This window comes from Delphinapterus leucas, chromosome 1 (genome assembly GCF_059928025.1).
Source record: "Delphinapterus leucas isolate spDelLeu-1000000601 "Yukka" chromosome 1, BTC_Dleu_Yukka2, whole genome shotgun sequence".
In the NCBI taxonomy this organism is placed as follows: domain Eukaryota; kingdom Metazoa; phylum Chordata; class Mammalia; order Artiodactyla; family Monodontidae; genus Delphinapterus; species Delphinapterus leucas.
Window position 1 is genome coordinate 84,260,781 of NC_143129.1, and position 23,044 is coordinate 84,283,824.

Below are 23,044 nucleotides of genomic sequence, written 5' to 3' on the forward strand. Positions count from 1 at the left end.
AATAACTTTATTGGTGGCCTTATCCGCAGAACAGCCATCGCACCATTGGTCCCGGGAGGAGGCAGAGCATCGCGGGAGGTGATTGGGGTGGGAGCGCCCCTGGGCAGTGAGCGCGGAGGGTGCGGGGGAGTTTCCGAAAGCGGGTTTCTTGAGCAGCGGACAACTAAGGGGATTGGGGGTTCCGGGGGTTCCTGGCGGCCAGGGAGGGAGGGCGGGCTCCCCTGCGCGCGGCTTTCCTGGGGCGGGGATTCCCTTGCCCGGGTCCCCAGACGCAGGGGCGGGGCCAGGGGCTCCCCAGACGCGACCGCCGGGGTGTCCCTAGCCCCGTGTTGTTCCGCACGGCAGGTGGCCCCCGACTCGAGCTGCACCGCCATGGGAAACACCACCAGCGACCGGGTGGCCGGGGAACGCCACGGCGCCAAGGCTGCGCGCGCCGAGGGCGCCGGCAGCCATGCCCCGGGCAAGGAACATAAGATCATGGTGGGGAGCACCGATGACCCCAGCGTCTTCAGCCTGCCGGATTCCAAGGTGAGTGTCCCCACGCCCCCAGTTGGTGGCGATGCTGCAGTAGTCTGGGTGTCAGGGCACCTCCTCCCTATTTTGATTTTTTCTTATCACACTGACCTGGGTTACGGTTTTTAGAATTAAAGGCTTTTTTCGGGGACGGAGATATTGAGTGGTAATTCCTTTCGCGGTGCTGTCTCAAAGTAGGATAGAGGCGGAGTTCTTGTTACTCGACTACTCTTTTGGCCACATTTTTAGAATGAGGCCAACAAACCTCCGCCCGGTCGCCCTTGGTTCTCCTAACAGGCACCCTCTTCTAGAGTACTGATGAATTTGTAGGTTGTGAGCCCTGGTGAAAAACTTCAGAGGGTGGGTTTCCCGAGTTGCTGACCATAGGCGGCATTTCCTCACATTTGCCTTGAGGTAGGTAAATGAATTTCTTTTTCCTGATAACTGTTGTGTATCAGTATCATTTTTGCCCTTCTGAGAGCTCATCACTTCAGATCCTCTTCCCCTTTGGCATGGCTGTGAGCAGCAACCACTTGCTAATATGAATACTTTCTTCTAGTCTTGGGGATCAATAAAGGACATTATTTGGTTGACTGCTTAGTTTTCATCTCATACTTTACAGTAGTTTTGGCTGAGCTGCTTCTTTCACGTCCAGCTGCTTCTCAAGTGGGAGAGCAAATAATTCCAGGATTTCTCTAATTTCCGGTAGTACTTCATAATGTTACCGCGGCTGAAAATGGACAACCCACAGTTGCCCTGAAGACCTTGCTCTCAATCAAGGACTTTCAGGAACGTGGCAACTTGTATTCACCCTACAGAAAGGATAGATGGAGCTGACAGCAATGTAATTACTATTCGAATGTTTCTAATCACTTTCAGAGCTGTAGGCATTAAATACATTAATTCCTCCTGGTAGTCTGACTAGAATGAAGTAGAAAAATGGAGGGGTTGGGGAGATTGGGGTAGGTTTGATGTTATCACTCATCCTGTCCCACCCATCTGGGGTTTTATTTTATCTACTCTTGTAAATAGAGAATAATTTGCCGGGTTGATAACATATGAAATGTGGATTCTACTGTTTATTTTCTTGGATCACAATTGAGAACATAATCACAAAGAGATTATGCTCCTCAGCCGTTTACGTCTTCAGAGCTTTCTCAAGGTGATTGTATTTTTACCAGTTTCCTACATTGGTGACTCAGGATTTAAGTACAGTCTATTTGTCAAACTGTGACTGCAGTAATTGGCGTCCTGAATAAAAGCCAGGTTGCTCTGTCTGAAATGGAGCCTATTTTGGATCATTCTTTCCCTTACCTCAGTCTTGACATTTGTGAAATAAGAAAATTGGTTCAAATAATTCCCAAGGTCACTTCCAAATCTAAAATTTTATAGTTCTCAATCTACTCTATTTCTTCCCTCAATGTTTCACTTAAACATTTTTCAATTATAATTCTAATTGTTTTGCCTCTTTTCCTGATGATTTTGCTGACTATTTAACTTGGAGTAAACAATCTTTTTGCTAGTCAGCTGCACTCATGCCTACCACAGAAATGTCATATCATACATGGAAGGGCTTTCTTCCAAAGCTAGGCATATTAATAGTTTGTAGCTTTCAAATTCTAAACTGAAACTATTAAATCATACAAGTAAGTAATAGAAACAGTGGCAGGCGGGCCTACATTGCTTCAAATGCCAGCCTTCTTTGGTTTACTAGTTCAATGGTTTTCAGTCCTATTTGCACATTAGACTCACCTGAGATTTGTTTGAACACTGCATAGAAAATTTGAAACATTTTCCATGTTTCAAAGTCAGGAGAACAGTGTAATGAACTCCTGTGTTAACTGTCATCCAGTTTAAACAATGATCAAATCATGAATGAATTTATGTCACCTATACCCCAATCCACTCTTCCTCCACCAATTATTTTGAAGCAAATCCCAGACCATCATATCAAATATTACTTTATTTGTAAATATTTTAGGATGTATCTCTAAAGATGAGGTTTCTTTCTTTAGTTTTAATATAATTTCAGTATTATTGTCTGGGAAGCTTTTTAAAAGTAGATTCCCGGACCTTATATCTGAATCAGAATCTGAGGCATATGTAATTGTTAGGCATATGTAAACATTTCTGTAATTCTAATGCAGCCTGTCAAATAAGAGTTCACTGCTTTGAGAAAATGGAGATCAAACTTTTCTCTTAAGCCACTTATATAATGTGAAAGTTCCTTCAATTCTCTTTCTCTGCTTGCTTTGGATTATGCTGCTACTGGTATAGTGTAGTTTTGAGGAATATTGAGAGAGTATGGAAGGTAGTCTGCCTCAGCCATTTTGAAAGTAAAGCCCAAATGAATAAACTAGTCCTTTTTTTTTTTTTAACCCACATTATTTTATTTGGGAATATTTTGGCTTGGTACCATATAGTCTTACTTACCAAAGTTATTTAAGCCAATCTGAAGTGGGGGTGAGCAAACTTTTTCTATAAAGGGCCAGGTAGGTAATATTTTAGACTTTGCGGACCATACAGTCTCTGTCACAACTACTCACTTCTGCCATTGTAGCATGAAAGCAGCTGTAGAAAATGAGTAAGTGAATGAGTGTGGCTATTTTCTGATAAAACCTTATTTGTAAAAGCATCTGGCTCACTGGCCATAGTTTGCCAATTCCTGTTCTGAAGGATGGTAATGAAAAGAAACTAAGTAAGGAGTCAGTTGTTTTTCCGGAATCCTACATACTTCATTTGATATTGGAACCACTTTTTTAAAGGAAACTGTGTTTTTGATCTGATGCTTCTTGGGGCTCCAGAATTTTCATCCCTACTCCTGAAATAGCTAGTACAAACCTGGCATAGGTGAGCAAGTAAGATTTCATAACCATTTCTCAAAATTTATGAAACCAATGATCTGATTTATATATATATATATATATATATTTTTTTTTTTTTTGTGGTACGTGGGCCTCTCACTGCTGTGGCCTCTCCCACTGCGGAGCACAGGCTCCGGTCGCGCAGGCTCAGCCGCTCTGCGGCATGTGGAATCCTCCCGGACCGGGGCACAAACCCGCGTCCCCTGCATCGGCAGGCGGACTCTCAACTACTGCGCCACCAGGGAAGCCCTGATTTTTATACTTTTAATGTCCTTTTGTAACCTATTAACTAAAGTAGAGATTGTGAATTACTTATGGATTTTAGCATCTCTAATTTCTATTACAACTGATAAATTGGGAGCTGCTCATATTTGCATGTGGTTAACTTAATTATTTTTTGTAGAACCATACTTTATTTTCATATTTTTTCTCTTAAGAGACACTCAGAAGCATATCATAATTGTCTGCCTATGAGTTAATCTGGTAAGAGGAAGTAAGGTTTTTTGTTTGTTTGTTTCTTAAGGGAAATCCTAAGGCTCTGAAAGAATGAGTGATACATGCAGACTCAGAAGTTAGGCTGTGATTTGGGTAGCCTTTGAGCATAAGCCATTTGACCATTTTGGTCCTAGATGAGTTCTTTTTCTATAGTTTGTTTAAAATCTGATTTAGTTGCTAATTTCAAGGCTTATTAACCCTTAGCAGAAACGTAGCACCCCTCTCTGCCCTAGGGAGGAGAGTGACCTTTTCAGAATTCCTGGGTCACAATTTAGGGATGACCTAATCCTTCTTACAGCTCCCTGGGGACAAAGAGTTTGTATCATGGCAGCAGGATTTGGAGGACTCCGTAAAGCCCACACAGCAGGCCCGGCCCACTGTTATCCGCTGGTCTGAAGGAGGCAAGGAGGTCTTCATCTCTGGGTCCTTCAACAATTGGAGCACCAAGATTCCACTGATTAAGAGGTGAAGACAAGTGTCTTGGTTGAGTCTACAGGGTCCAGGAGTAGAGACTTGATTTCCTTTCTTAGGAGAGAGACCTGGCTGGACTACTCCTCTCCACCTGCTAGGGACTCTCTCTAGAATATTTTCTGTGACCAATAAGTATATCTGTGACATTTTTTTCTAACCTCATAGTGAGTCAGAGATGTTTTACCACTTAGAATGTCATTTTCTTTAAGACTGTGTTAACACAAGTCCTTTCTATGCTTGTGGGAAGTCTTCCATAACTGCCTGAGTCCAGTTGCTCTGACTTCTGCACTAAAACAAAACACACTGTAAAGTTCTAGGTAGTAATGTTGTTTGTTGCTTTCAGAGCAACAGTGAATTATGTAACTGGTTATGGCCCTTTGTATATAGGTGATTTTCTAGAATCTGCTCACCAAAATATGGGAAGGGTACCTTGAGGCACTTCTTATCCTGAACCTACTTGCTATCTTATTTACATTCATGAGGGATCCGTTTTGCTGAAGCAAAATAGTTGTACTAAGGTGGAACATTCGGGAGGATTAACATCTTTATTGTTCTTTTCCAGATATTAGTTAAGAACTAAAGTTATTGGGAGGGGCTAGCAAATACATGCTCAAGGTGATATAAAAAAGGAGAATGGGTTTATAAATTATTTTTTACTACAGGGGTTGCAATCACTTAAGAATGCGGGAGATCATTGGTATGATATTGTGATTGCCTCGTGGTTTTTACATTTATATTCTGTCTTCTAATAGAAATTTGGCCTATTTAACTTTCTGTTTTCTTCTATAGCCATAATGACTTTGTTGCCATCCTGGACCTCCCTGAGGGAGAGCACCAGTACAAGTTCTTTGTGGATGGACAATGGGTTCATGATCCATCAGAGGTAAGGCCTTGATCTCCGAGGGTAACCACTGACTTAACAGTCTCCTTTAAACTATCATTCCCCTTGGTGTCAAACATCATTGCAGTCAGGACTGATAGGCTCCTATACTGTTGGATTTCTTTCTTGATAAAAGATGGTGGTGCCAAATATGATCCCTTTTAAAAAGAGGAGAGTTGAATAGAAGAGATGTACTTGAAATGGGGTTTCATGAATTTTTTTTCCATTCATTGTTTCAGCCTGTGGTTACCAGTCAGCTTGGCACAATTAACAATTTGATCCATGTCAAGAAATCTGATTTTGAGGTGTTTGATGCTTTAAAGCTAGATTCAATGGAAAGCTCAGAGACATCTTGTCGAGGTAATTTTGTAGTATTTGCTCTTTCTTGATCTGTTTTTCTTATAATGCGTGTTTCTTCCCAAGAGTGGTTTTTGTTTGTTTTTTCATTTTCTCCTTAGGAATCTTATGAATTGTATGTATATGTTTCTCCTATAAACATTAGGTACCCGTCTTCAAGAAAAAAATCTGTCTAGTGTATTTGATTTCAAACTTTTTAACCAGTAGGTTTACACTGTAACCCAGTACACACTCACACACACACACACACACACAAAACAGTAACACAAGTCTTACAGTATAATATTTGCCTTAATTTCATGTAAAGTACTCTATTTTCTATTTTATCCTTCTTTTTATAAACCACTAATAGGCTATGGTCTATAGTTTAAAAAGCTATTTCTAGTAATATTTCAAGTTTTTCTTTGACCTTTGAGAGTATCAACTAGCAGGGGCTAGCTGTGTCTCATATGCCTTGTTTAGCTGCCTCAGCTTAATCCTGCCAGTTTGATAGCTCAGTTGGCTGTTCTATAATTTTATAGGGCCCTACATATATGGCAGTTTTTTGGGGGAAGAGGGTTATAAAAACCTCACATTTCCTTTTTTTAAAAAATTTCTTTAAATAATTAATTAATTTTGGCTGTGCTGTGTCCTAGTTGCGGCACACAGCCTCTTTGTTGCGGCATGCAGGATCTTTTAGTTACAGCAGGTGGACTTAGTTGCGGCATGCATGCAGGATCTAGTTCCCAACCAGGGATCAAACCCAGGCCCCCTGCAGTGGGAGCATGGAGTCTTACCGATTGGACCACCAGGGAAGTTCCCAAACCTCACATTTCTTTTGTGTATATGTTAACTGAAGTTTTGTAAGTTTTGGGTTAAAAAAAAAAAATCCCTTCGTAGAGGAAAAGACTTGTATCCTTTTGTTTCTCCCAGTGCTTTTTCCAAGGCCTTCATCTCTCCTTACTTTAGCTATAAAACCAGAAAAGTGATTTGCTATCCATACTCACAGTTACCAATTTTGTTGTTTTACAATAAAGGCTATGACTGTATAAAGAACTGTATTTCCAGTAAGCACACTTCTCCCTTGTGAGTTCAAAGCCTGCCTCTGCTACTAACTAGCTTTGCATCATGGACAACTCCATCAACCTTTTTGGTTCTTGGTTCCTTATCAGTAAAATCAGAGGCTTAGACTCTCAGCGATTCACAGCTGAGGAGACACAGTACCTGAAGTGAGACATATTAGAATCTCAGGACACAAGAGTGGCTTATACAGTTTCTAGAAGAATAAGCAACAGTATAATAATTGTTTAGGAAAATTACAAAGATATTGTTTTCATTATATAAGCTCAGAAAGTAAGGCTGGACATTGTTCTTAACTGGTGGTGCAGAGATTTAGAAGAGTTTAAAAATACTGAATTGAATGATGAGGCCACTGGTTACTCTAAATTTTTGCATTATATGATTCCAGCAAAGCAACCAATGAATAGTAGACATATAATCATAATTATAGAGAAAGAGGACTAGCATACTTTTGATATTTCTCTCTTCCCACTTTCACCCAATTTCCTGATCCACTGAGGTAGGGTTTAGAATACATTTTATTAGGAATCTTCAGATAATGGGTTTTAATCTGCACTCAGTGACCATCTTTGCCGTGTATGTGACTTTGGGTAAATGACTTAACCATTTTTTTTTCTGATGGAAAGGGAAAAAAAAAACACAAAACTGTTCTATGTACTTGCAAAGAGTGTTTTTGTGGATCTATGATAAAATACCTGAGAGTACTTTGAAAAGTTTCAAGTTCTATACATTTTTAAGATATTGTTTAATATAACAGTATTTTTGCTACTCTTTTCTTTTGTCCCACGGTATATTTAATTGAAATCTGAGTTCTTATGCTGAACTGGTTATTAAAATCCTTTTTACTAGAAACTGTAAAAAACATTAAAAATTTTTAAGCAAAAAATTATAGTTCTCTGCATTTTTGTGTATTTCTATTCTGTCTGCATACACTTTTTCCATTTTTTAAAGATATAATTTCACATGCCACAAAATTCACTCTGTTAAGGTGTACAATCCAGTACGTTTTAGTATATTCACAGAGTTGTGCAACCATCATCACTATATAATTCCAGAGTTTTGTTTTGTTTTTTTTGGCTGCGCTGGGTCTTCACTGCTGCATGCAGGCTTTCTCTAGTTGCAGCGAGCGGGGGCTACTCTTCATTGCAGTGTGTGGGCTTCTCATTGAAGTGGCTTCTCTAGTTGCAGAGCACGGGTTCTAGGCACATGGGCTCAGTAGTTGTGGCTTGTGGGCTCTAGAGCGCAGGCTCAGTAGTTGTGGCACATGGGCTTAGTTGCTCTGCAGCATGTGGCATCTTCCCGGACCAGGGATCAAACCCGTGTCCCCTGCATTGGCAGGCGGATTCTTAACCACTAGACCACCAAGGAAGTCCAAATTCCAGAGTATTTTAATCACGCCCAAAAGAAGCCCCATCCCCATTAGCAGTCACTTCCCATTGCCTCCTTCCCTCTGCCTCTGGCAACCACAAATCTACTTTGTGTCTCTATGGATTTGCCTATTTTGGACATTTCATATAAATGGGATCATACACTACGTGGTCTTTTGTGTCTGGCTTCTTTCACCTAGCATAATGTTTTCAGGGTTCATCCATGTTGTAATATATATAATTCATTCCATGGATATACCATTTTATTTATCCATTCATTAGCTGACGGACATTTGGATTGTTTCCACTTTTTGTCTGTTACAAATAATGGTGTTATGAACATTTGTGTTCAAGTTTTTGTGTGGGCATATGTTTTCATTTCTCCTGGGCATGTACCCAGGAGTATAATTGCTGGGTCATATGGTAACTTTGTGCTTAACTTTCGGAGGAACTGCCAAACCGTTCTCCAAAGTGGTGCACCATTTTACATTCCAACCAGCAATGGGAATAATACAAAGGTTCCAACTTCTCCACATCATTGCCAATAATTATTATTGTCTGTCTTTTTTTATTCTAGCCATCTTAATGAGTGTGAAGTGGTATCTCATTGTGGTTTTGATTTGCATTCCCCTAATGACTACTACATTGTTATTAATTTTTCCTTTTTGTTGCAGTCATCGTAGTATCAGTAGTCTTAGAGTTTATAACCTTGCTGCTTGACTGGAAAAAAGAACAAATCTAATATTTTCATATTGTTTGATAGTTTATAAGGCATTGTCACATCTGTTGTCTCATTTGATTCCTATAAAAGCGCTGTGAAATAGGGCAGAGATTGTTATTTTCATTTTATGAATGAGGAAACTGACTATAGAAGAGGGATTTGTCCCAAGTCATACAATTGATAAATGGAGTAGCTCTTCCCTGAACCTACATCTTTTACCCCTCATCTCCTCCCCTATCCTTCACGTCATGTTACCATGTTGAGGAACTTCATGGTTTATGTTCAGGATGACGCAGACTTTTTCTTTGTTTGCGTTACAGTTGTAGACCCAACAAGTCACAAGTTTGATTCTTGACTTCTACCATATTTAATATTAGCTGCCATTTACTGACAGTTTTTTCATGCATCTTTAATAGCTCTCCAACTTACCCTTATATTTGAATAAATATCTTCCAGACCTTTCCAGCTCACCCCCAGGGCCTTATGGTCAAGAAATGTATGTGTTTCGATCAGAGGAGAGATTCAAATCCCCACCCATCCTGCCTCCTCACCTTCTCCAAGTTATTCTTAACAAGGACACTAATATATCTGTGAGTATCCTAAGAGTATTGCTGGGGCATCTGGGGGTTACTAGACCATTTGAGCTACAGTGTAGTAATCCTAGAGGTTGGGATTATTACAAAGGTGTGTTGAGTATAAATCATATACGTATCAGTAGTTTTACAAGTTCCTTTTTCCAGGGCTGAGTTGCGACTTTTCCAAATACTGTTACCTAAATTCATAGTTGTCTTCTGGTCCTAATATATCAGGCTCAGAGCTATGGATTGCTAGAACCAGTTTCTAAGACTTCTATTCCAACATAAGATAAGGAGTATTTATCATTTGGGGATATCCAAAAGAAGTATATTTTGCATATAATTTACATTTCTAGTCAATTCACTTGATTCCCACTAAGATTATTTTTGCCTCTTACACAAATCTTCTATATGTGTTGTGGGCAAGGTCTGTTAAAGAGGATGAATAGGTAGTGAGGCTAAGGGTTTCTGCCCTGGACTCAGAATTTTCCTAATTTTCTGTAATGAGAATGTATTATTTATATATACTAGGATGAGTGCATTATTTAAAGGAAATAATACATTCTAGTTTTGAGTCTCTCAACAGTCCCAAAGATCTCTGAGGAAGAATAAACTGGTTTAGGATTGTGCGTTTAACCGCATTTAGTGGTGTTTTTTGGGTTTGTTTTTCTTTACCCCTCTTAGTGTGATCCAGCCTTGCTCCCCGAGCCCAATCATGTTATGCTGAACCATCTCTATGCATTGTCCATTAAGGTAAGTGGTGGGCCTGGTTCTTCACATAGTTCCCCAAAATGGGAGGGGAAGAGTTGAACACGTGTTCCCTAGTGGCTACTTGCTCTGCTACTTCACTGAAGCTGAAGCTGGCAGTAATGGTCAATTTATAGGAGAAGAAGTTTCTTTCTTTAACTAGTGGGTTTGTTTGTTTTAAATTTTAGTCTCGATATCTGAGTTCTGGCTAGCTGAATTGCGCTGTGATTGAATGGACTTTTTTGCTTCCTGGTTTCTTTCTGGGTAGCTATAACCTTTGCACCACCTACTTAATTAAGTTTGAGTTCATAGTACTAGGATTTCATTTACAGAAAAAGCAAGTTTACCTTCCAGTTCAAAGAATGCTTGAATGTGATATTAAGGCTTCCACTTTTTTAGAGGTGGACATGAGCTGCTTTCACCTGCCTGAGTCATATATACTCAAGTGCTTGCATCTTTCCTATCTACTACTTAGAGGAGAAATGTGACCAGACTTGCCCTGTCCCCCCACATCCCAGTTCCAGCTCTTAGAATGCTTCTTGGTTTCTCTGCTGCTTTAGATTCTGGATTGAAAATATCTGTTCAGTCTTGTCATGTCTTTGTGGTCTGGCTATTGGAATAATATTTTATATAGTTCTGTAGTTACCAAACTAAGCTGAACATCATCAGAATCACTTGGGGGAAGTTTGGGAAAATATAGATTCAGAGGCTCCATCCCCAGGGATTCTGAATAAGTGCATCTAGGATGGGCCTCAGTAATATTTTTAAGCTGCTTATATTTCTTAGATGTGCAGCCAGATTAGGGAAGTCACTGATACAGCTGTCTTTAACAGATTACCTGGTATTTACTAAATGTGTATTATTGAATTTAATTTTTATAATAACCTTGTGGGCTAAGTATTATTTTTTAACCCTGTTTTATAGATAAGGAAACTAAGGCTCATAGAAGGTCATATTGCCAATAAGTACAAGAGAGAGGACTGAGGTCCAGTCCTCCCATCCTTATTCCATGTCCTTTCCTAGAGACCATTGTGCTGGTTCTTCCAAGTAGATCTTTCTCTCACCCACTTCTCATTTCCACCAAACTCTTTCTGGAGTTGAATTTTTTACCTGCCTTGCTTCTATCATTTTTAGGCTGTGATCTGCATACTATGGTCACAGAATGTCAATCTGAGAAGTATTCATTGTAGATGATACAATATAGAGGAAAATAGGAAGAGGCACTGGTTTCTTAATTGGATTTGCTTGGGTTCTTTGTGATCTAACTGAATTTTGCCTCCTGTATCTGCTCTTTGGCTATCAGGTGATGTCCACAGGTCTGCCATCTCTTTCTATGGTACACCCAGGGTCTGTAACACTGCTTGGGAAATGGTACCTCTTACTCTTCACACTGGTTCTGACCCAGGTCAAGGTCTTGATTGTTGTGGTTCAGCTTGGCCATGACCTATCCCTGGTTCTCTCAGATTGTTTAAGCTGTTTGGAATTGATCCATTGGATTGAGTGTCTTTCCAAGGAGGATTTTAGGGTCCACTTTGTTCAAGGATAGAAGATGATTCCTGAGTCCCCTCTTGATCAGAGATGACTTTTTTTAAAGTTCATCCCTGGTATTAAATGGGGCTTGGAAATGGTTTTTCAAAAGGATCACTGCCCTTTTTTCTCATTGCTTTTAGGACTTCCTTCTAGAGATAGATATCAGGATATTTCTTTTTTTCCATCATAGTTGTTTTTTTTGTTTTTTTTTTTTGTTTTTTTTGCGGTGCACGGGCCCCTCACTGTTGTGGCCTCTCCCATTGTGGAGCCCAGGCTCCGGATGCGCAGGCTCAGCGGCCATGGCTCACGGGCCCAGCGGCTCCACGGCATGTGGGATCTTCCCGGACCAGGGCACGAACCCGTGTCCCCTGCATCGGCAGGCGGACTCTCAACCACTGCGCCACCAGGGAAGCCCTTTTTTTCCATCATAGTTTTAAGCCCAATATTTGAATGTGAGGTGGGGAAGGAAGTGAGGTAGGATACTAATATTTTTTCAGCACGTACTTTCTCTGTCAGCTATTTTCATGTAATCATCAGAGCCGTATTAATGGTAGGTGTTGTCCTTTGTAATGATAGAAAAAACTTAGAGACATTAAGTAGATTACTCAAGGTCACAAATAGAGTAACAGTAGGAGTCAGGATCAAAACTTAAATTGATTTGAATCCAAAACCAACCTTTTTTTTATAATATCAAACTAACTCTGTTAAAAGTGAGCGGTTGTGAAGGATTAATAGCTGGGAACAGCTGCCTACGTCCTGAACTAGTGAATTAATTACATATGTTTATTTCCCTTGCAGGACAGTGTGATGGTCCTTAGCGCAACGCATCGCTACAAGAAGAAGTATGTCACTACTCTGCTGTACAAGCCCATCTGAAGGGATTCCTTCCTGCCTCCCAGGATTCAGGAGAAGCATCTCCCTTGCCTTTCTGGACTAGACCAGTCTTACCTGGGCCTGGAAGGCTGATTTGCTTTGAGGCTAATATGTGTGTTTCAGAGCCTCTGAGTAGGATGCTCTGCTTTTGCATTTGATTGCAAATGAGAGCTTTAGGAGTTCATGGAATTTATTTTAAGAAAAAATCATATACACACACACACACACACACACACACGAGAGGAAAGTTAATGGAAGCCTCCTAGCTAGATGTATTCTCTCTGCCTGTGGGAACTCACCAAGATCTGTTGGGGAGAGCTGCAGGAAGAACCATTACAGGAAGCTTTTTTCCTAAAGTGAATGAAGAGCAAACTCTCAGGATCCTTGTTGGGTGGAGATTCTATCACTGCTACCTTGGCTCTCCAAGGGATGGACTTGTGCCAGAGTGCTGCCCTACTTACAGCTGCCTCCTTGCAGGAGCAGCTTTTCTTGCATGGGTTCTCTGTATTCCCAGAGTATGTGCACAATCTGTGTTTTTTTTATGATACCAGGTACCCCACAAGAACCCTTTTTCCTCTCATTTCACATTCTTGCTTTGTTAACCTCCTTCAGATCCTATATCTGACTCTTGCCTAACACAAAACTCAGTGGGTAAGTGACCCCTTTCAAAGGCTGTGTGAGGGCTTCCCTGGTGGCGCAGTGGCTGAGAGTCCGCCAGCCGATGCAGGGGACATGGGTTCGTGCCCTGGTCTGGGAAGATCCCACATGCCACGGAGCGGCTGGGCCCATGAGCCATGGCTGCTTAGCCTGCGCGTCCGGAGCCTGTGCTCCACAACGGGAGAGGCCACAATAGTGAGAGGCCCGCATAACCACAAACAAACAAACAAACAAAAGGCTGTGTGAGACCTGACCCACCTTACAGACTAGGGTGGCCAGAAAGTCTCCTTTTTAAGCTCAGCACAGGCCCATGACACTTTGTCACCACTTATTTTAACTTCTACTGAAGAAAATATGTCTCAGCCTTATATGAAAGGCAGAATGCAAGTCTACTTTTTTGTTTTGGTTTGGTGCCACAGTTTAGGCTGTATTGGCACATTCCCATACTTTTTCCCACCTGGTTTGGCCCTGCTTCCATGTTTTCTTTCACAGAGCAGATAGCTTTGAAGGTGGGAGTGAAGCCAGGGAAAACTTTCATGTCTTTCATCCTTGGAAGATTTTTATGTGCCTACATTTTTCTTTTATCAGAAAATGGCTTTTCGGGCTTCCCTGGTGGCGCAGCGGTTGAGAGTCTGCCTGCCGATTCAGGGGACACGGGTTCGTGCCCTGGTCTGGGAAGATCCCACATGCCGCGGAGCGGCTGGGCCCGTGAGCCATGGCCGCTGAGCCTGCGTGTCCGGAGCCTGTGCTCCGCAACGGGAGAGGCCACAGCAGTGAGAGGCCCGCGTACCGCAAAAAAAAAAATGCCTTTTCATTGGTCTTAAGAGACTGCATTTGGAGAACTTCAGGCTTATGATAAATTGCTCCCAATATTTTCTTCTCTAGTCTGGTCCCCTACAGTCTTAGATTAATAAGGCTGACTCTGTGTACATCATTACAGTAAACATTGCTCTAGATACAGACCCATTCAGGCTCATTTTATGCACCTAAAAGTGTCCCTCAACTTAAGGATTCAAGAGGCAAGAAATTACCCTTGGTGTTCCCAGCCATGAAAAGTATCCCTTTCATGCACTAAATGCTAACAGAGTTATCTTGTTCTTTATCTTCCAGAAAGTGTTTGTTGATGAAGTGGGGTCAGTGATTTCCATTTGTGGAGTAAAAAGTATCTATTCACTCCACTTTTGAGATTCAGAGATAAGATATTTTTCCCCAAGTTTCTGTGGCTCTTCCATTACAGATAAATGCAAGCCAAACGTTCAATACTGAAGGAGGCTAAACTTGTTGCTGGAGAGGCTCCTTGACTGCTAAGATGAGCCCAGCCCCACTGAAAGGGCACCCACAGGTAAATTAGCTACCTCCTGTCTTTCCCACGTAAAGCTGATGATACAGTTGTCTTCCAGTATGTAGAACTCTTAGATCCTGTGTGTGAGGCAGTAGGGTATGGGATTGTTGTCTTGCTGGGAATGTAAATTGCTAAGTGCTTTGGTGGTTAATTGCTGAGAGTAAATACTGCTTTAGCCACTCAGGGCCACCATCCGCCTCAAAAGGCTTTTGTGGAGAACGTTTTATGGTTCCAATCACTTTTAGAATGGTGTGCCATTTTAAAAATCCAGGCCAAATTCTGTTACTGCCAACTCTCAGGATCTACATTGTCTTCAGTTATACTAGAATTTTGTTTTTTCCATTACCCATTAAACAAGTGGGCCACTTAGGAGGATTTAAAATCTTGGTTGTCACCTAGAGGATTTTGTTGTACTCGTATGTCTTGTCAGCAGTATTGACGTGTAATTGTCTCTGTGTTCCTGTATTAAAATCTCTATTCTGCACGGATAATTAGAGTGTGGCAGGAAAAGAGATTCCTTCAGTTTCTCTCAGGCCAGAGGCTTCTGTGAAATGGGTCTGTCTCCAGTGACAGTAGGTTTTGGTGCTGGTGACCTTCAGATCCTTCTAATCTGGAAATGTGTAGAAAGTGTCAGTTTTCAAAATTCTGAGGTAATCTTTCAGCCAGATGTGAAACTGGAGCCTACCAGCTGGTATGGAAAGGGATCAGTAAGAGGAATTGGATGATGACTCATTCAGCCCTGTCCCTTCTCTGTACTGCTGACTAACATACCACGGCCTTGAGAATTCCTATCATACTCTCAGTCTGTCCCCTAGAAACTGTTCTAGAAGGTTGCGAGGGAGGGAGGAAGGTACCCAAGAGTACAGTTCACTCATTCTTTTATATTGGTTAAAGGGATAGTTTATTTTCTGCAGAAGAATTTGACAGATTTTGAAAACGAATAAAGGAAAAAGATTTTTTTAGGGTTTTTAAAATGTGTTTTGCCTATAAGAGTTTCACAGTCAAAGAGTAAGAATGTAATTCTTAGGGAGGGCTGACTCTTGAACTATATCATGGTTTAGGAGTTATGGGAAAAAGAAAGAGTAACTGAGCTGAGGAGTGGTACTAGGAAAGTTAAGGCTTAAGTAACTCGGAACTAAAAGTATCCTTTTTTAAATTAAATCAAACATATACTGGTGTCTTTGGATCTCATTGTACAGAATTTACAGTATAAAAAATCTTTTTCTTGTTTCTATTTTCTACACTTTCTCCTATGTTGTGCTTTAACTTCATGTGTCAGGCAGACTTTACCAGGGTCTAAAGTCAAACATTACCTAAAACAAATATTAGTCATCTTGCTGGTAAGGAGAACTTCTGTGGTATGGTTATTAGCTTGTTTTAAGCTTAAAGTTGAATGAGATTTAATCACTGTAGGCAAAACCCCTGAAGGTCATACCTGGCCTCAACAGTGTTGGCTTTTTTTTAAAACAGTGCTTATATATGGTAAAGAAGCTCTGTAAAAGAAGAATCCAAGAGAGGTTTCTGACAGGATCCTACAAACCCAGGCCCACTCACTTCACCCCAATTATTTCTAGTCTCGTAGACCTAATGGATCTGAGATAAAATCTTTGAAAAGTGTTGGTACTCCACATATGCTGCTAAAATGAAGGTAAATTCAGAAAGAAGTGTTACCTCTAGACCGGTCTTACATTTATCTGGGTATAAATGAAGGAGACACATTAATGATATAGAATCCCCTGCTTTTAATTGGGGAAGTAGAGCTTTTAAATTTTTGACCTCAACTAAAAATGATATGCAGTAGTCTATGTTTGCGTATGTTTGAAATACATTCTATTCTCAGAGATTTCTAAATCCTCACGTTCTAGTGATTTGGGGCCTAGGCTTAAGAGCAGATACACAGTTGGTTCCTGCATTATTGTGACTCCTCCTTAAAGCCAAGTTGTTGCTGTCTTCTAGGAACTGCTGACTCTAGTTACCCATGGGATGGAGGACCTGGGAGGGATAGGAGTTAGGGTCTTTTAAAACTCTGGATCTAGGCATTTGTCTCTCCTTAAGCACCAGTCACAACTGGAGGTTGAAGGGCTGTGATTTCTGAAATGAACTGAAACTTTTGGAGTAAAAAGGCCAAATCTTTAAAAATTATAAGAAAACAGAAAAGGAAAGAATTCCAAGAGTCTGTTACTTACGAAATCCAATTCTTCGCAGTGGAATCCCTCTAGGATTCAAATTTGGGCTTTGTCTTGATTTGCTTTACTCAGTTGTGCTTTTTCTTTCTTTTTTTTTTTTTGCGGTACATGGGCCTCTTACTGCTGTGGCCTCTCCCAATGCGGAGCACAGGCTCCAGATGCGCAGGCTCAGCGGCCATGGCTCACGGGCCCAGCCGCTCCATGGCACGTGGGATCTTCCCGGACCGGGGCACAAACCCGTGTCCCCTGCATCAGCAGGCAGACTCTCAACCACTGCGCCACCAGGGAAGCCCCTCAGTTGTGCTTTGAATGAATACGTTTTGTTAAAAATTAAATTTTGTTTTAGTTCCAACATTAGCTGGAGTCGAATTTTGTGTAGCACAGTGCTTTTGCAGTAAGATTGGTATGAAAAACTAAATGCTATGTGGATTTTATAGTCAGGTTAAAATGGTCGAGGAGGTACCTACTATAAGTATTACATTATGTGTTCATCATCCTATTTCTTTTCTATTCCCATCTACAGAACACCTACCCAGGTTGTGGTTTTAGAACAGCCAAAGCCCACTAATGTTGATTAGTCCTAATCTCCACACTGGGCCCCATATGTGAAACTTGTTTAAATTTCGGTAAATTGGAGAATGTTGGTTGTTACTACACTGAAGCATTATGAGTGAGTACAGCTCTGTTACAAAGGGGGAATAAGACTATAAAGGGAATTAAACATGTGAGTCCTCCTTTAAATGGTGCTTTTTGTAACCTTTAGTGCTGCGATACAGAGCTGCTTTTCGGTATTTCACAAAGGAGTGGCATACAAGAATGAATTTTAAAGCTTTTCTCCAAATGTAATTTTTCACTGGACTCTGACATGTCTGAAAATTATGTGATATAACACATACAGAAATGTGAGGGGTTTTTTTTCCCGTAAAACTGTTGAATAAAAGTATTATACAGCAATAATATTTGAGTTCGTCATTGATTACTGATTATATTATCAAGACCTATCCACTCAGTTAGCCTCAGGATCTAAAGAATGTAAATTGCCACACAGATACTTTTGAATAAAGAGAAAAGTAATAGGTATAAGGGACACATGGTGTCATCCCTCCATCTGCCACCTTTCCTCTTCTTTTTGTTCCAGGCTATGCCAACATTAACTAGAGGAATGCAAACTCTGATTTGATTTTTAGCACTTTCTGTAAACTGCACACTTAGCCATAATCCTGTGCTGGATTAGCTGAGATCCTAGTCTAATGATTTTCAACCCTGGCTGACATTAATACTACCTATACAGATTCTATAAAAATACTGATGCCCACTCTACTACCTCCACCCCAATTAAATGAAAATCTCTGCTATGGGATCCAGGTATCTATATTTTTTTAAGCTCCCCAGGTGATTCTAACATATATCCAGAGATATATATATCCATTATCCTGGAACTTCCCTACTCCTTTCTCTGTCAGATATGTACTTGAAAGCAGGTTATATACTTCATTCTGACAGCAATCACTTCCCTCAGATGTCTTTGTTCAGGGCCATGATTATAGTATCCTTTTTATTTTCCATCCCTTTATTTCATGGGGTTTTTACATAGCTGGTCTCTGGACTTTTCGTCAGATAACACAACAGGGCTACCCTGTATTTGCTGCTGTAAAGATTCAACTGAGTTAAATTTCCTCAAGGGAGAGAAGGGAATGGTACTGTGGGAGTGACTAGAGGGTGAGAAGAATAGAGGGAGTTGAAGAGAGAAGTGGAGATGTAAAGTAGAAGGACAGGTAATGAAGACATGTGATAGTAGAAATGGACCAAAACAGTTAGCCTCAAAGCTCAACAGCAGGTCAAAAGACTGCCTGCAGACCAGAGGTAGACAGTGGTAGGTGTAACGTGGACTCAGGCACTAACAGAATGGTCTCCTGAACATCATGTACCCTGGTCACTGAAACAATAAAATGGCACCAGAATTCTGTCAAGACCCACACTTGCACTGACATATGCTTCCCAAAGTGCTTCCTTCTGGCCCGGTTGATCTGGGGTCTTTTGTTGTATCCCTTACAAACTCCTCCCCTGCATCGACAATTACCCATGACACAGGTGGTTGGGAGACGTTGTGAGTCTCTCCGCTGCCCTATTTGGTCCCTATTCATCCAGCAGCACATATGCAGATCTGGAGTACCACCTCCCTTTCCCTAACCCGTTCCCTGGCTCCAGGGTACTTACAGATGAACTTCTCTGTGCTCTTTTACCAGTAAGAATTCTTCAGGCACTCAGTCATATGCTGAAGGAGACTCCTGTCTTGAGAGTATTCTCTTCATTGACTTTCTAGGGAGGAGGGCAAGGTTCTTTGTCAGAAGGCCATATGCTATATGATATTTTAAAACCCGAAGTAGTTTTTCACCAAATTCTCAACTACTCCAAAACTAATTTCCCTTCACTACAACTTCCAAAGCCCTCCCGCTAGTGATAGTTTAGGATCAGAACATCAGGTGAGAAGTCTAAACACCTGAAAGAGCCACAGAGATTACTGCAGACCTGTATACCTGGATCTTAGGGGTAAAAGTCTTAACTCCAGGCCAACTGATCCTCAAAAGTATGACGACAGACCTGACTTAGTTCTTGTTTTCAGGGATCTTTGTCATCGATTACAATAGTCTGGGTCACAGTTACAAGTTACATTTTGGGATTGGGTAGTGGAATGGGTGTTACATTCAACAGGATCTCAGAAAATATTTCTGAGGGTCAGGGGACAGACTGGAGATATTTTGAATGTTCGGGGTCTTTTGTTGTATCCACAAATGGAAACATTTGTGGCAACCTGAAGATGGTGTTTCTTTTTCTCCCCCAATTAGCAGAGCTGGTTCCTGTAGGTTGTCTGGGAGAATGACCTAGAGTTAGGATATCTGAGGAGAGTAAAGGAATTTGACAATCCAGGGATCTACCTGATCAAGAGCCAGTCTGAGCACAGAATGGATTCTGAGAGTGGCATCTTATTTTTAGATGTAACAAAGAACTGTGGCTGCAGCCAGGACTAAATGATCTAATGTTCAGGAGGGAAGGCAGAACTGCCCAAGGTGAACTGAGATCACTAGCCATCTTATTCCCTGTAGCTATTTGCTGATTCTGGGCATGGGCTGAGGACTGAGCTTTGCCCAGGCAGAGGGTATCTGATGGGGGTAAAGTGAAACCAACAAAGCTCTTAGTGGGTATGTGGTGATAGAGGGATGAGTTGAAAACTTGAAGGGCATCAGATGCACAGCTAGTTTTCCCTAAAGGACACTTACTGAAGTCTGGACTGCATGGAAGGCTTAAGAGCTAGCATGAGAGCTTATAAAAAGCAGAGTGAAATGTCCCAAAGTCTCCTGGTTCTGAGGTAGTAAAGACTAACTAGAGAAAAGGGGTTTGATTGAAGCACATGGTCCCAAGACATTGTCAAGTATCGGACTAATGCGGGATGGGACACAAAAGAACTATACTAAAAATTCTTGAAAGGTCAAATGGTTCCCAAATAATTGCATGCCAAGACAAAACTCAAGAATACCTATAGGAGTACAAAAATATCCAGCACTCAACAATGTAAAGAGTCACAATATTTGACATCCAATCAAAAATTACCAGGAGACTTCTATTTCTGGTCAAAATAGAATAACAGGGACTAGATTTATCCTCACATCTAAAACAACCAAAGATCCAGACAAAATATATTAAATAATGGTTTTGAGACATTCAAAAACAAGCAGTGAAGGACAGTAATCCCTGAAATACAGGAAACAAATGAAGTGAGCCCTTTAATTGCCCAGGCTGAATACCTTGAGAATTTCCAGCCTGGTAAGTCTGCAAAGACCAACAATGCAGAATGCACGGGGTAGAGTACCAAGGAGGAGAAAGCTGCACAGAGATAGAGCTTAATAAACCAAATGCTAATCTCTTCCAGAAACACCCTCACAGACACACAGAAATAATGTTTTGCCACCTATCTGAGCATCCTATTTGGGCAAGTCAAGTTGACACATAAAATAAACCATCACAACATAATAACATGGTTAAATCTCTAAAACATTAGGCTGAGCAAAAGAAGCCAACAGAAAAGAACATATACCATATGATCCAGAAATCAGATCAGTGATTATCTAGGGATGGAGGTATCAATGGTAGGGATAGGAAAGAGGGAGAGATTACGAAAGAGAAGGAGGAAACTCTGGGGGATGATGGTTATATTCATTATCATGAGTGTGGTGATGCGTCACAGATCAAGTGTGCACTTTAAATATGTGTAGTTAATTATACCTCAATAAATCAAAAAATGTTAAGAATTTTAAAATGACGGTGAAATAACTATGTTTTTAGACAAACAAAAACTGAGAAGACTCACCAGCAAAGGATATTACAAACATACTAAAACTACTTTTTTTTTTGTGGTACGCGGGCCTCTCACTGCTGTGGCCTCTCCCGTTGCGGAGCACAGGTTCCGGACGCACAGGTTCAGTGGCCATGGCTCACGGGACTAGCCGCTCCGCGGCATGTGGGATCTTCCCGGACCAGGGCACGAACCCACGTCCCCTGCATCGGCAGGCGGACTCTCAACCACTGCGCCACCAGTGAAGCTCTAAAACTACTTTTTATGAAAGAATGAAAATAATCCTAGTTGGAATTCTAGCAGTATTGTGAAAGTAATCATTTGTATAAAAATATACTAAATAAAAAATGTTGCATGTTGATATTTCTAAGGTAAACTCTTAAAGAATGGTAAGGTAAGTTAAGAGGAGAAAATGTAATAACATAAAATATTTGTCTAATCAAAAAGAAAGCAAAGAAGGAGGGGAAAGTGGAACATAAAACATATGGTAAATATACAAACCAAGTAATAAAGTGGTAGACATATACCCAGCTATAATAGTAATTATATTAAATTTCAATGAACTAAAAGATTAAGATTGCCAGACTAGGTAAGAGAAAACACTGTCCTTGAGAACATAAAGAATTTTGTTTAATTTGAAGGCTATTCTGTAAGAAAGTAACTTCATATATGTGCTCAGGAAGAGATAGAGGGGGTATCATAGAGTACATAATTTTCCTGGAAACATTCTCAACCTCTGTAGTAGAAATTGTTTTGTTTTGTTTTCTTGTTTAGAGACCTTTAAAATTGTTATAATAGCCATCCTAATGAGTGTGAAGTGAAACCTCATTGTGGTTTTAATTTGCATTGCCCTGATGATCAGTCATGTTGACATCTTTTCACATGCTTATTGGCCATTTGTGTATCTTCTTTGAAGAAATGTCCATTCAAGTCCTTTGCCCATTTTTAAATTGGGTTGTATGTTTTTTGTTGTTGAGTTTTAAGAGTTCTCTATATTTCCTGGATATTAATCCCATATCAGATATATAATTTGCAAATATTTTCTCCTTTTCTGTGGGTTGCCTTTTTACTCTGATGATAGAAGTCCTTTGATGCACAAAAATTTTTCATTTTGATAAAGTCCAATTTACCTATTTTTTTCTTTTGTTGCCTGTGCCTTTGATGTTATAGCCAAGAAATCATTGCCAAATCCAATGTCATGAAGCTTTCCCCCTGTTTTGTTCTAAGAGTTTTATGGTTTTAGCTCTTACATTTAGGTCTTTGATCAATTTTGAGTTAATTTTTGGATATGGTGTTAAATAAGAGTTCAGCTTTATTCTAGTGCTGGTGGATATCCATTTCCCCCAGCACTCTTTGTTGAAAAGACTGTCCTTTCATCCATTGAATGCTCTTGGCACCCTTGTCAAAAATCATTTGACCATATATGTAAGAGTTTATTTCTGGTCTCTATTCTATTCCATTGGTCTATATGTCTGTCTTTATGCCAATACCACACTTTTTGATTACTGTAACTTTGTAGTACGTTTTGAAATCAGGAAATATGAGTTTTCCAACTTTGTTCTTCATTTTCAAAATTGTTTTGGATATTCAGGATCTCTTGAAATTCCATATGAATTTTAAGGTGGATTTTTCTATTTTTGTGAAAAAAGTTGGGATTTTGATAGGGAATGCATTGGATCTGCAGATCATTTAGGGCAGTTTGGACATCTTAGCAATATTAAATCTTCTAATCCATGAACATTGGCCAACTTTCCATTTATTTTTGTCTTTTTTAAATTCTTTCAGCAATGTTTTGTAATTTCATTGTACAAGTCTTTCATCTCCTTGGTTAATTTCCAAGTATTTAATTCTTTTTGAGGCAAATGGAATTGTTTTATTAATTTCTTTTTTTAGTAGTTCATTGTTAGGGTATAGAAACAACTGATTTTTGTGTGTTGATTTTGTATCCCGCTATTTTGCTGAATTCATTTATTTTTTCTAACTTTTTTTTGGTGTGGAATCTTTAGCATTTCTTACATATGAGATCATGTCATCTGTGAACAGAGATAATTTACTT

At 40.3% G+C, this 23,044-nt stretch overlaps 1 protein-coding gene across 1 annotated transcript; it reads left to right on the forward strand.

Annotated features, from left to right (window-relative positions):
* Positions 1-22,556, forward strand: PRKAB2 (protein kinase AMP-activated non-catalytic subunit beta 2). Its single transcript, XM_022583908.3, has 8 exons — positions 1-78; positions 346-528; positions 4,171-4,337; positions 5,133-5,226; positions 5,463-5,583; positions 9,184-9,317; positions 9,987-10,055; positions 12,378-22,556. The coding sequence occupies exons 2-8, from the start codon at positions 373-375 to the stop codon at positions 12,453-12,455; spliced, it is 819 nt and encodes a 272-aa protein (XP_022439616.1). The 5' UTR covers positions 1-78; positions 346-372; the 3' UTR covers positions 12,456-22,556.
* The last annotated feature ends 488 nt before the right edge of the window (positions 22,557-23,044 follow it).